Source organism: Micropterus dolomieu, linkage group LG20 (genome assembly GCF_021292245.1).
Source record: "Micropterus dolomieu isolate WLL.071019.BEF.003 ecotype Adirondacks linkage group LG20, ASM2129224v1, whole genome shotgun sequence".
Classification (NCBI taxonomy): Eukaryota; Metazoa; Chordata; class Actinopteri; order Centrarchiformes; family Centrarchidae; genus Micropterus; species Micropterus dolomieu.
This window is the reverse complement of record NC_060169.1, coordinates 20338945-20352842: the sequence shown is the minus strand read 5'-3', so window position 1 is coordinate 20352842 and position 13898 is coordinate 20338945. Positions and strand designations below refer to the sequence as shown.

At 42.1% G+C, this 13898-nt stretch overlaps 1 protein-coding gene across 1 annotated transcript in view; it reads right to left on the bottom strand.

Annotated features, from left to right (window-relative positions):
- Nucleotides 1–1845: 1845 nt before the first annotated feature.
- furina (furin (paired basic amino acid cleaving enzyme) a) overlaps nucleotides 1846–13898 on the bottom strand; it is a gene marked incomplete in the record, with an annotated part of 76220 nt that continues 64167 nt past the window's right edge. Inside the window, 6 exon segments of the mRNA XM_046032287.1 lie at nucleotides 1846–6826; nucleotides 7860–7982; nucleotides 8840–8964; nucleotides 9153–9332; nucleotides 12380–12497; nucleotides 12744–12847. Coding sequence (XP_045888243.1) covers nucleotides 6237–6826; nucleotides 7860–7982; nucleotides 8840–8964; nucleotides 9153–9332; nucleotides 12380–12497; nucleotides 12744–12847 — 1240 coding nt within the window.

Genomic DNA, 13898 nt, shown 5'->3' with positions numbered 1-13898 from the left:
ACGCAAAAAACAAAGGGCAGAGGGGGAGTGGGTGGCGCCCAGTAAGAGATGTGATTGGGCCAGCCCAATGTCAGTATAGAAAATTACCCAATGTGCCGCTATCCATGCTTTATGGGCCAATCGTTGTCATTTTTTACAAACAGTTACGCCTATATAAATAAATAATTTACGTTACATCGGGCCCAAAGGTGTGTCAGCCAACCGGGCATTTGCCCGGTATGCCAGATTAACAGTCCAGCCCTGGTTTAAATATAGACATGTCTGTAAGAAGGAGGAGGTTCTCCCTGTGCAGCAGCTCTCTAACAAGAAGAGGAACTCTGGAGTGTACCAAGGGGATCCAGAGCCTGCACAGATTGAAGAGGAACAGAAGGAACTCAGCACAAGTCAGTGAGGACCAGACATTGCGTTTGAACGGTGATGAAACTTTGAGTAAAAGAGAGAAAGAGCCTGCAGTCAACATGTCCGTTCACAACTCTGTTGTATCCGAACCAAACAGGGATCCCCAGCTCCTCGCTCACAACTCCCATGCAGATGAGAGCCAAGATCACACAAGAGACGATCATCAAAACTCAGCATCAGCTATGGGTGCAGAACCAAAACTAAAGGAAGGACACCAAAAGGCAACAGTCATGATCTATGTAACTCTACCATGTTAAAGGTTCACTTTAATACCCACGCTGGTGAAAAGTTGTTTAAAAGTGACAATTGTGGGATATCTTTATAGTCGAAATTGAATAGACACATGAGGATCCACACAGGTGAGAAGCTGCACATTTGCAAAACATGTGGGAAAGCTATTCAGATGGATGGGTGCCTTTTCAGTCCACATAAGGATCGACACAGGTGAGAAGCTGTACCAACACCTGCAGGATTGTGTTTCAAGCTAGAACTGACAAAGAATGCATGAAACCATTTGGGGGAGAAACCCTTTTTTTGCAAAATGTGTGGAAATTATTACAGGTGGAACAGTAACTTGACACTTTATATGAGAACACACACACACACACACACACACACACACGTGGGAAGCTGTACATTTGTAACACGTGGAAAAAAGCCTGTCAGAAGTCAGACTTGAAAAAGCACAGGAGAACCCAGGCAGGAGAGAAACCGTATCCTTGCAAAACATGTGGGAAACTTTTCAAATGCAGCAATGCACTTCACAAAACACATGACGACTCACACTGACAACACCACATAATTGCAGTATTTTGGGGAAAGTTTAGCAAAATCACATCCCTGAAAAAAACACCAAAAGATCCACAATCACATGAGGAACCAGGAATCTTTTTTTTTTGCCATACAAGCAGCTTTACTCTGGGGATGGAAGTGCTAGTTTGTCTTTCCGCCTCTTAGGTCCAGACTGAAATGTCTCAACAACTGATACGATTATCATGACATTTTGTACATACAGTCATTTCCCCTTCAGGATGAATTGTGATCTCGATTGATCCCTTAACTATTCATCTAGCGCCATCATCAGGTCAAAATTGTTATACGTCCAATACTTTTCAGCCTCAGCTGCCCCATATTAAACTGAGATGGTGAACATGGCAAACAATATACCTGCTTAAAATCAGCATGTTCGTATCGTCACTGTGATCATGTCAGCATTTAGCTCAATGCAAATGGTTTTTTAAAGTCCAAAATGAATACTTGTCTTGTCTCCAACCACCACCACTACCTTTAAGTATGCTTTGCTGGTAATACTTTACTCATAACATAATACGTTATTGTTCTGGGACATTTACTTAAGGGATCTGAGTAGTAGTCTGCCACCACTGTGCAGTTTTTATACACCAAGTCAGTTTTACTTTTAAGCGCATTGAAGTTAATAAAAACACATTCAAATTTGCATAGATCTTTATTTTTAGTAGAATCTATAATTGACATCAATTAAATAAAAAGGAGAAAAACAAGAGCAAAAAAATCTTTAAATTACAAGAAAATTACACTGCACCGTTCATATAGTACAAAAATAGGCCTTATTTTAGAGTTACATCCCATGTAAGAGAGTCATTCTTGTACATTATTCATAGGTCACAAATCTGTAAGGTACGGTGTGCAGCCACAGGCCAGGAACCAGAAGAGGTCAACAGAGTCATCTGAGGCTGCTCCACTAACCACCACCCCACCATCTGGTATAAATGAAACACCAAGTGTTTCATTTATACTTTAAAGAGCATGTGAGCACATGAACGCACGCAGATCTGATTCAGCCCTTAAGTTAATGGAGATGGGATACATTCTACCTCCTCCCTCCACAGCTGCTGAACATACAGGGTGTCACAGAGGACAGGATGACGCCAACAAAAGACTTTGAACACGAGTGAAGGGTTCAATGGACTGTGACAACCTGAAAGCAACACGTCGCAACACTCAGACAGCATTGAAATGATTGTCTTTGGTTACGCCAAAGATATTGCTCCTATTAACTCCATCCGACTTCATATTGATCACTTCAGACTACATCCTAAGGCAGGACTGAAGTCACATCGAGCTATGCGTTAAATACATGAGCTGTATAAAGAAAAAGCCTCCATCATTCCCAAGAGCGAGTCTTTTCTTTATAAGGAGAGGAGACTTGTTTGCAATGAGCAGAATTTTTGTAACATTCCTGTTACTTTCTACATGAAGAGGCTTCACACTTTAGTGCCAGTGAAGTGGTAGCCTTAAAATTACGAGCTGCTTTCTGGCACAATTAGAGAACCTCGTTTTTTTTTAGTGTGTAATTTCCATCGCATTCTTGCAGTGAAAGAGTGAGCAGGCTGCCAATGGTTTTCAGCAGCTCCCTGTGCTTTGGAAACACTAGCTACTTAATGCTGCCCGCATTCATGATTTTCTTAAAAGTTGAACACTTGAATGCACAAAGCTCTGAGTTTTCAAGCCGTAGTGAATGCAACATCAGGCTAAGATGAATAAATCATTTTGCACGTGCACTCAAGGGGCCACAGAAACTTATCTAAACACCCCACTGTGTTACACTCCAGGAGCAACTTTATAGTTTGTGGAAGCAATATAGGTCTTTTGTAAGGGATGATGCACAATGGATACTGTTGACAAGACTGAGCATCAACTAGTCGATACTAATTGCAACAAATTGGTCAGTCCCACATTATAGTTCTTCTAAAAAAAAAAGCTAACTTTGAGCATCCAGAAAGATTAAGAAAATACATTATGGAAACAATTTTGGTGCCGCATTAGCGCATTATCTGTTGTTTACACATTTCACACCAAACTGGGAACACAGTAAGATTTTGTGGCTCAAGTCTGAGGCTGTAGTTATTACATTTCTAAATTTGCATCCTCCTTAAACTGGGACTAATCAAAACCTAAATGACAGAAGGCGCTAATGTACACACAAAGCGATGCAGCACACAATCTGCTTTGTTCCTTTTGAGAGCACTTTCTCTTAATACACATTCTCAGGTTGGTTTCCAATCCAGTTTAGTGCTTCCTGGCAGAAACTGCAGTGATAAGCCAAATGTGCTACACCTGCACTGGCCATCTGAGATGAATTAAGCCTCATGGTTCAGTGCTGTGTTTGAGCGCATACATATCAATTGCTCTCCACACTTTTGAACAGGATGTTGGCAGATATTGGTTTTTTTTATTCTCTGCTATTTTTTTTTTTTTTTCCCCCCCTTTCTCTCTGAACACGCTTCCACAATTTGAATCACATTCAGCTCTGCATATTTATGAACAATGCCTTCTGAGAAGGCCTTTCAACACAAGTGGTTAAATTAAAATCTGTTCTGCCCTCAAAACAAGGAAACTGATTGATTGTCCGTGACATAAGAACAAAACAAAAAAGGTGGTCACCCCTGATGGAGTTGCCACTGGTAGAGTATGAGAGGTGAGGAAAACAAACGCCCCTAACAATTTTAAGTTGATTTAGCACTTAAACGCTGCCCAACAAGATCTGTGGACAATCCTCCTGCATTGTATTTTCAATAACAGGTTTTAAAGCCCGGGTGTGACTGCCCATGAATGCTGATCCTAAAGGCAATACATTTTAGGAGAAATAGGAGGTTTCAGAGACTAGAATTTACACAGCAGCTTTACAGTTTCTGAACATAATTTTGACTGACATGCCTATCCCCCTAAATCTTTCCCCCGAGAGGCGTTTATATATCTGACCTACATATAATTTGACCTCTATAATCATTTAACAGCTCCTCTAAAAAGGTGGATTAACTCTTGCTGAATGATATGAGAGGTAGATAAAAAAGGATGAGCTGCTGCAGTTTTGTATGCAAGTCATCACCATGACAACCTCTCTTAGCAAGCTCCACTGTTTTTGTACTGGAAGTGAAAAAAAAAAATTAAACATAGTAAAAAAAAAAAAAAAAAAAGATCAATGGATTCAAAATGGCTACTCTGGATTAAAACATGGAGATGCATATTTTAGATGATAACCAGCCCAGGAGAAAAATCACTTTAAAACAATCTTCCCTAAAGGTATGATTAAAATCTCTCAGAATAAATAGTTGCTGCAATTTCATTCAGAATATAATTAATTGGCAAGTACACTGAAAGAGATAATCTGAAATTCAGATCAGATGAAGACTGGAGGGAAAGTGCAGAGACACTGATGAGATGTGGAGTCTCAACGCAGGATTTCTAAACAATATTCAAGATTGGAAGAAGAAAGCGGAGACCGTGAGACAGAGGAGCAGGAAAGGAAACCTTCACTTCAGAGGGCAGGTAAACATTTCTCCACCTCATGTGCAGTAAACTAAGTAACACACTCACACACTCACACACTCACACACTCAGCCATGCACACACACATAAAGTTTCAGTCATTAAGATTTGAGGCATGTGTCTGTAGTGCTAATGTGCTCAGACAAAAGTGAAAGCATCGATGTGTTGTTACTGCATCTGTCGAGAAATCAATCACAGGTAACTCAAAACCTGCCAGCTGCTTTGAGAAGCTCTTGTGCTCAACAGTCACATATTGTTCTGGGTCCCATCAGCACCTCGGCTGCTTCTCTCTCAGCCCCAGGATGTGAGCACATCAGACACAGAAATTAAATATCCCTGGAAGGGATTGTGCCTCCGGGTTGATCGAGTAGCCTGTGTGTGTGTGTTTTTTTCCCTCTTTAAATGCATCTTATTTTTTGACACCGTTCCTTGTGACGGTCGGGAGGTTATGAGCACAGGAGAAGTTATGGCTCCATCTTGAATCCCAAAAGGCTGGAAGAAGTATTGATAGTTGTGTGACTCAGTTTGTTCTGCCAGCACAGAGAGATCTTTCCGGATTGTGTGTACAATAGGAGATCTAAAGGCCCCATCACACAGATCAATTATTACACAGATGAAAAAAAATACTGAGATCGATTTTGTTCAAATTAAATATATAAACATTGTCTCATCGTCAAAAATTAATGACAGACATGACATACTCAGAAAGCTCTCAGACAGTCTGTTTTGTTTCTCTGACTGGTGACACTCGATCACAAACTGTTCAAGTCTGGACTTCCCCTTGACAACTTTTATGCTTTTCATATGTGCATTTTAAAATTGCCATTTAAAAATGGTGCTTTTCTGAACAGATCACTAAATGGCACTTCAGAGAGTCAATGTTTCCGAATTCGATTTCATGCCCCATGATACAATTTTTTGTTAGCACTTTTTTTAGTTAAAGTACTAAATGTGACAGGGCCAGCTTTAGCCTCTTTGTAAAGGGCACTACACATCAGATTTACACACTCACATTCACACAGCGACAGGCATTCGGACGTGTGCACAAACACACACACACACACACACATCTATACTCCTCACATTCAACAATCTCGTCAGGCTACTGCACCGAGACTGATCGAAAGAGAGAAAAAAAGTAAATAATCATTTGTTTACTGTAACAAAAAGGAGTTGGAGCTGGAGGGGAAAATGGACTGCACAGACAGACACCGTTAGTGATTGAGGGCAAGAGGAAGGAGAGAGCCAGTTTAATAGGAATGCGCCCAAGTGTGAACAGAGCAAAGCCCGGGCCATCCCGAGCTCTGAGAGACAGCAGCTTCCCATCATGTCTCCCAAAGCAGAGTGGAACACGGGATCCTGAAGCAGGACTCAGATGAAAACACGATAAGACAGATACAGAAAAAAAAAAAGGGATGAGAGATAAAATCAGAAAAGACTGAAGGTCAGTTACCACAGCCCTGAATTATCAGACAAATGGGATGAGAAGACTTTAAAAGCAGAAAAGAAGGAGGGATGTGGGGGAGGCATTAAAGAGCACTTTGTGTTTTGATAAAGGCAGTCCTCTCATTATGGACGTCAAACTCTTCGTTTTCTGAGTCTGTATTTACCCCATCATCCCCCCACATTGTCGGTATGCCGCGGTACGACACCACCCTATTTCCCCCGAGGCCCCTGCCAGCCTCCAAAGAGGGCAGCTTGATGAGTGCGCCCGAGCGCAGCTGCAGCAGCAGGAAGATGCCAGCGAAGGTGGCCATGATGGCCATGCAGCTGAGCACAGCGATGGTGATGGGCAGCCGGGAGCTGAGCTGGGGCTGCGATCCCGGGTTCCCCTGGCCCACCATGAAGCTGCCAGGGGACTCGCGCATGTACTGGTTGAGGTGCAGGCAGGTGCCAGAGACGGGGTCAAGGGAACTGTGAGGGAGGCAGGACAGGCAGGCCTTAGGGCTGAGGCTGCTGCAGGTCAGGCAGGGCGGAGGGCAGGGCAGGCAGGCAGGGACAAAAGCTGGTGTTATGAAGTTTCCCACTGTGTAGTTGAGGGGCTGGGTGCCCACTGAGAAGCCTGCTGGACATTCTTTCACACAGCCCTGCTGAAAGAGGTAGTAGCCGGCGTTGCACTCTGTAACACAGAGAAAGAAAACTGAAAAAAATAGCCGCACACACCTTTCACGTCTTCATATGAGTCAGACAAGCCAAAAACAGAGAACCAGGATTCCTGCCCAGACAGTCAGAGCTCAGAGAGCACAGTTAACATGGTAAAGCACGCTGTGTCTGACATTTCTGTATTTATTCAGCCATGGCTTGTTTGGCTTCTTGGAAATGTGAGATATTGTTTCAAGGCAATTTTGCTTTCAAGTTGCCATTTTCACTTTTGTTAGTACTAAAAAAAAAAAGTTTGCCAATTAATATGCTGAGTGCAGCATGTTTAAGTCACCAGACCCATTTCCATATGCAGCAGGTCCAGATGCAGACCATTGGCTTTAACAGCAATCAACAGACTGTGGGTGCTCGGGGTAACAGAGCTGAAAACAAGACTGTGAGCCAACAGAAGGGGGAAAATCTAATTTACTGCAGGGTCTTATCAGCTTGTTCATAACCAGAAAACTATAGTTGTGTACTATTACAATACATGATAATCATAAATTCAGTTCACCCTCGAAAGATTCTGTGTATGATGTTGTCTGTCTGTATGTAAGTGCCTCTGATAGCCTGTAGGGGTCAGACTGTCTCTGTTTCAGACAACGGGCGGACTTCACACTGTGCTCAGTCACTAGTATGTTGAGAACTTGTCTACAGCAGTATGTGGATTAGGTAGAACATGGCAATATGGCATCTTTCAATTTAAATGAGATTATTAAATAAGGGACCTGGTGTAGAATTGTATTTGATCTCATCAGAAGTTAAATCTTCATTTAAAATTGGTGCTGGAGCTACGTAAAGGCACGACGTTTACAGGAGTTTGAAAAGATAAATGCGTGACTTTCATACAAGTCTGCACACGGATGCAGCCGAGCACTCATGGGATAACATTTCATCCAGGCTACACATGTCACATCTCCAGAATGACTCAGAAATTACACTACCCCTTCCCCAGCTGCTGTGCAGTAACTTCCTGTGAGGAACAAACTGGAGACAAGAAATGCCGGCCTTACCAATGCATATCTGCCTCAGGTCCAAGGTCTTACAGCTGCCGTTGCCAGGCTCAGACTTCTCAGAGGAGCTGGAGGATGCTGAGCCTGTGCCGTACAGCACCAGGACGAACTGGGTCAGAGTGCCTGAGCGGAGAGATATAGATAGAGATTTAAAAAAATAAAAAGAATAAGAAATTAACCGGTGTAAAAGAAATGCACGTCTGTCAAAAACAGTAAGGCTCCGGCGATCCCTAGGGTAGATCTCATAAATGTATCCTCTTCTCATTGTAGCCTCCGCAATTTCAAGACAGCATGTTTTCACTCTGTGTCTAATAAGAGTGTTATAAAGTACATGTCCCTGAAGAACCATTCAAATGTGGGGCCTTGTGAGAGATGAACACTTCAATAAATGAGTCCTTACTGAGGACGGAGGAGCAGGACATTTATCTGGATCTGCTGTTTGGGGTTTTCTTGGCTTCTAAGTACCATGCTGTGGTTGGACCTGCTATATCCAGATGCAGAAAGCTGTAGATGGATAATCCAAGGGCAAACAACACAAGTGAAGTATTCACTCCACTGCTTTATCTTGCTCCAAGCTATAAGAAAGCTGCTTGCTGCAGAGCTATACAGAGTCAGCTTCACAGCTCTTATAAAGAGCACAAAGTCACAGGCAGGAGCCTCTTGATCTCTAATCTCCTGGCACTGAACCCTTAACCCCGAGCTGAACTTTAGACTCAGACATGTGTTGATTAACAGTCATGCGAGTCATCTTTTACTATTTTCTGACTTTTTACTGACAAAGCAATTGATCAGTTAAACATAAAAGTAATAGCAGATACATATAATAAGTAATGACAATAATCATTAGTTGCAGCCCTATTTCAAATACTTCCAACAGACAGATTAACATGCACAACACCAAATTTTAGATATGAACACACAAACATGCAGGCAAATCCACCAAAATGTTCATTTCCTCTCATAAATAACAGATGCTTTACCATAGTCACTGGCACCAGCCACGTTCTCGATCTCCAGCGTCCACTCCCCCGTGGGGTTCTCATCCCAGGAGTGGGTGGTCATGAAAGCCCAGTCATTAAAACCCTCTGATGAGTAGTCATGAGGCCTGCAGGACAACAATAAGCAGGAGTGTCAACAGTTTGGTTTCCTAACTTGTTGGGTGTGTGTGTGTGTGTGTGTGTGTGTGTGTGTGTGTGTGTGTGTGTGTGTGTGTGTGTGTGTGTGTGTGTGTGTGTGTGTGTGTGTGTGTGTGTGTGTGTGTGTGTGTGTGTGTGTGTGTGTGTGTGTTTTTACCTGGGGTGGAGCAGAGTGGAGCGTGTGCCGGCAGGACTAATGAGGTGGATAGCCAGGTTTCCTCTCCGGTTGTAGGACAGGGTGAGCCGGGCCTGGACGTGCTCTAATGAGGTCACATACGCATCCGTCCCAAAGCAGGCGTCCACAGTCTTGTTAATCAGTAGATGGCTGCCGATATTCCTGTCAAACATGAGAAACGACATATAAAGAAGATGCATTAAGTAAGAGCTCTGCATTGGTTGTAGGTCATTACTGGCTTGTTTTGGGCTCTGGATAAGCTACACTCCAGATAACTGAGTGTGAAATTTTGTTCCTGGCTCCAGCGTGCAAGCCTGCAAAAGGGTGAAGAGTTTGTGGCCTTGAACAGGATTAATGCCTCACAACCTGTAGCACCAGTGTCCTCTGTGGAAGTAAAGCACCCACCTCTTTTTACCTCCCCCCCAAATCCGCTTAGGAGATTACACGCATCCACAACAATTCTGAGGAGGAGGAAGGCATAGGGTTTTAGTGACACTGAGGTGCCCAAATTATAGGCAAGATGTTGAGTGATCACAAAGCTGTGATGCCATTTTAAGACATAGTCCCTCCAGGTTCACTCCAATACATTTTTGTGATGCATTAATAAAGGACTATATAAACATCTTTGACCTTTGTAGCAGCCTCACATGGCAAAAGAGTCACACATTGACTGTCCACATTGTTATGATGCAAACTGGCAGCAATGCAGAACTTCAGCATTTGCATGTTGTGGCTATTGCAGGATGTACTTTGTGGTGTTTCTAGGTAGGAGTCGGAAAAAAACACAGTAGAAGGAAATGGATTTTATGCAAATGGCTGCTAAAGTTGATTTATCATTTCCTGTTGACCGTTGCGGCTCAGGCGCTTGTGGATTTGACTACTACACTATTACTGAAAATTAAAAGATGCTAGTAAAATAACACACGATTTCACCAAAACACAACACAAGCCAACAGACAAACAGTATTATTTTATTTTTTTAGTTGCCTTCTGCTTGAATTTGTTTTACCCTGGCATTTAGCAGCTCCAAGCAGATTCGGTCCAATGAGTTACGGAAAATCTACCCATCACATACTTAAACCAGTTTACAGCAATAATCCTGGCGAGAATACAAATATGTATTTTAATCCAGTATGTCTAAAGCTTTTTCAGTACTATCAGAAATAAACTGGGAGACGGTCAAACTTTAAGAATTGCCATCCATTTGGTGGCGAGTACGCTTCCTGTGTTAAGTCTGGAGTTAATTTTGCATCAAGTTTTTCTGTACACAAATCTCGGTATCACATTCAATATTGAAAGGATGGACAAGAAACCTCTCTGAAACGTGTTTAAAAACAAAGTGTGCTCACTTCTTTGGTTAGACACATACTTTTCTGCAAAGACTTGCTTTAAGGCACAATCCATATTCCAAAGCTTAACACAAGTTTAGGCCCATTGATACAACTCAAATGAATGATCAGCAAACTCCTGGAATCTATCAAACAATTTTATTCACCGACTAACTCCAAACCAAAGTTATTAATTCATTCACTGTCATGATTCTGATGTAACCACTGGATGTGACTGACAGTCAGAAAGACACTGAACACCTACCTGCTCCCTTATTTTAAGTCACTCTGGATAAGAGAGTCAGCTAAACACCTAAAATGTAAATTGAATAATCTGCCTTGACTGCTGCTTCCAGACGCTCGAACCATCTGCTCCGAGCATCTCATAGCTGCAGTAAAGGAGAGAGAAACCTCAAACCCAGCGAGAGAAGTGACAGGGAGCGCATAATGAAGATGAGACGTCAGACTGTGTTTAGACCGTGACACCAGGAGAAGGAGGAATAAAATGGCTGAAGAGAAATAGAGTCTTAACAGTGAAAAGAAGACATGCGTTGACAAATTACTATTTCTCTGTTAAAAATGCTCTAGCTCGACCTGAGCTGAATGCCTGCACGCACACACACACACACACACACACGGAGCATTTTAACAGGCGCCCAGAGCTGAGCTGAAGATGAAGACGTAAAGTGTCACTGCAGCAAAGCATGACAGCTCAGTCATACACCAGCCTCTCCTCTGTAAAACTGGTAAATTCTGGACCAATTTAACGTCAATTTCTCTTATCGCTGACTTTGTCTCAAACATCCAGTCTTATCTCATCATGCCTCTTAATCAGAGGCTGAGTTTACATCAGACTGAAACAATTTATATAACAATGTATTTATCGTGTATCTGTTCTGTTTATTCTTGTCATGCGGTCTATGCGCTGCTGCTATCTTAGCCAGAAAAAACTTTTTTTATGTCAGTGAGGCACTTTGTGGTTAAAGAGGACTCCAGTGATTTAGTACTGCACTTCCATGAAGGAGGATTAACAAATGACCGACAGTCAGGAGATAATCTGACTTTTAGTCCCTAGTAAGGACCGAGCCCCCAAAAAACACTGGAACATACATTTCCCATAATGCATCGCAGTAGCCTCTTTCGTTAGACGCCCCATTCCTCCTATTTTAAGTAAGTATAATTAGTTTATAAATCTTCCTCCTGAGTCTCAGATGGCTTTTAGTCGTACCCCTATAAATAAAGTTATAAGTTATATACTGTGTGTTAGTGCAGGATACTTTCTATTCAAAATCCAGACTCAGCTCAACAGACTTATATGTATTCCAGCAGGGGGCGCTACTAAAATACTCTGTCCATCTGACCCACTGAGTGCCCATTGCTCCATCAGTCACTAGGCTACCAATGTTCTCTTTCCTAACGCAGAATGGAGAAAACTAGCTACCCATGCTGAACAAATAATCACGACATCAAACCATCTGAAAAGTAAAGTGAGTAAATATTTTGGATTTGCCACAGATTAAACATTGTCAATAAAGGTAAGGCTGTTTGCTGAGTTTGTAAAATGCAACTGCTTTACAATAACATCAGCACGGCACTCAAACGAGGCAGCGGTGGCACCTTCAAATGAACGGAACAAAATTCATTCTACAATGTAGTTTAGGATTAGGCTACGTGGGTTGCATTTAAATGACTGTTAAACTTTAACTTGTTAGTTGTAATTCAATCATTTATAGATTTTTCAAGTGACAGCTCTAAAATGTGCAGACACTTGTAATCGGGGTCTTGAGATAAATCCAGTGAGCTGTGTGTGTGTGTGTGTGTGTGTGTGTGTGTGTGTGTGTGTGTGTGTGTGTGTGTGTGTGTGTGTGTGTGTGCACCAACCTTGGCTCCAAGACCATGGTGATCACACATTTCCGCTGTGGCCTCACACTGGTCCACGTCTCTGCCAGTGCTACAATTGCACTGGCATCAAGTAAACCGTATCCATATGAATGGCTAACTGCAGACACCAAGACAGAAAAGAGGAAACAGACACATGAATGCTGGCCTGCTGAGAGCAGCATCCTCACTCCTCCGGCTCCGACTTTACAGACGAGCTACGCACAGTGTGGATCACACTTTAAGCTGTCACACAACCACAAAGCTTTTGATCTCTCGTGACTATTTAGTTTGTTAGATGCATAACAAAATATCGAGCCTCAAAGGCATTTGCAAACTGAATAGGGCAGAAGAGAATTTGCAGTACCTTTGCGCCCAACCCCATTGGTTCTCCAGTCATTGGTGAGCAAGTGGGCAGGGTGAGAGGTTCGTACAACCAGATGTTGCATGTCCCTCCAGGTCAGGTTTTTACTGGAATATGCATATATGCAAGCACACACAGCCACATAAAAAGAGGAGAGACACACAAACGGGGGAGACACATATGATGAGAGTCAGGCACTCAAACAGTTCAAACAGACGCCTTGAACAATACGATCTTTAGTCTTAACCTGCAGGTGGACAGCTGATTAAATACAGAGAACAATGAAGTACAAGTCACATACTGTCCTGAATTACATTAAATCTTCAGTCAACACCCCTTGGGCAAAACAGACGGTAATTAATTGTTATTTTATTATTGTGTTATGGTATTTTTGTACAAGTAAGCACATCGTGAGCAATGTACAATCCTGAGTCGAATTCCTCATATGTGTACACATACATGGCAATAAAGCGGACTCTGATTCTGATTAAGTGAAAAACCTGAAAAGGTATAAAGTGATTATCCTGCCTGCAGATACAAAAAAGGGTTACAGGTCGTCACAGTTGGGTTTAACTTTAAATGTATTGTTTTTACAGTATATTTAGTAAAATAAAGCATATTATCTAGTAACTTTGAAAAGGATTGCAATTAGGAACGGATTTGATGAGGAAGTGATTGAGCAATCACCTCACTCTATTTTACCACAAGACTAATTACTAATTTTCAGGACTGTTCTGGCGTCCGTGTTTGTTCCCTCCATTAGTGCTGCGTGACAAGATAAGAATGATTAGTGCTTACTACAAATTGTGCCATTTTTGTAAACGCACTGCAGACGTCTGTCAGGCTGAGGGGTTAAAAAGTAATTCATAAAATGGGATAATCGAGCAGATTAATGCATAAACACACAGCACCGGTAGATAAAGCCTGATTTAGTACACGAGTGTTAAATTTATAAATCAGGCTGTGTAAAAAAAATAAATAAAAAAAACATGAAAAATATTTTACATGTGGCCACTAAATGACCAATTTGCAGTTAGAAAACTTCTAACCACACGCCAGAAACTGATAACAGTGGGGCATTAATTCAAACTTCTTTGGCTTTCTGAATATTTTAGTTTACATGCGGGTTCTAAAACTGACCAATCTTCCTCTGGAATA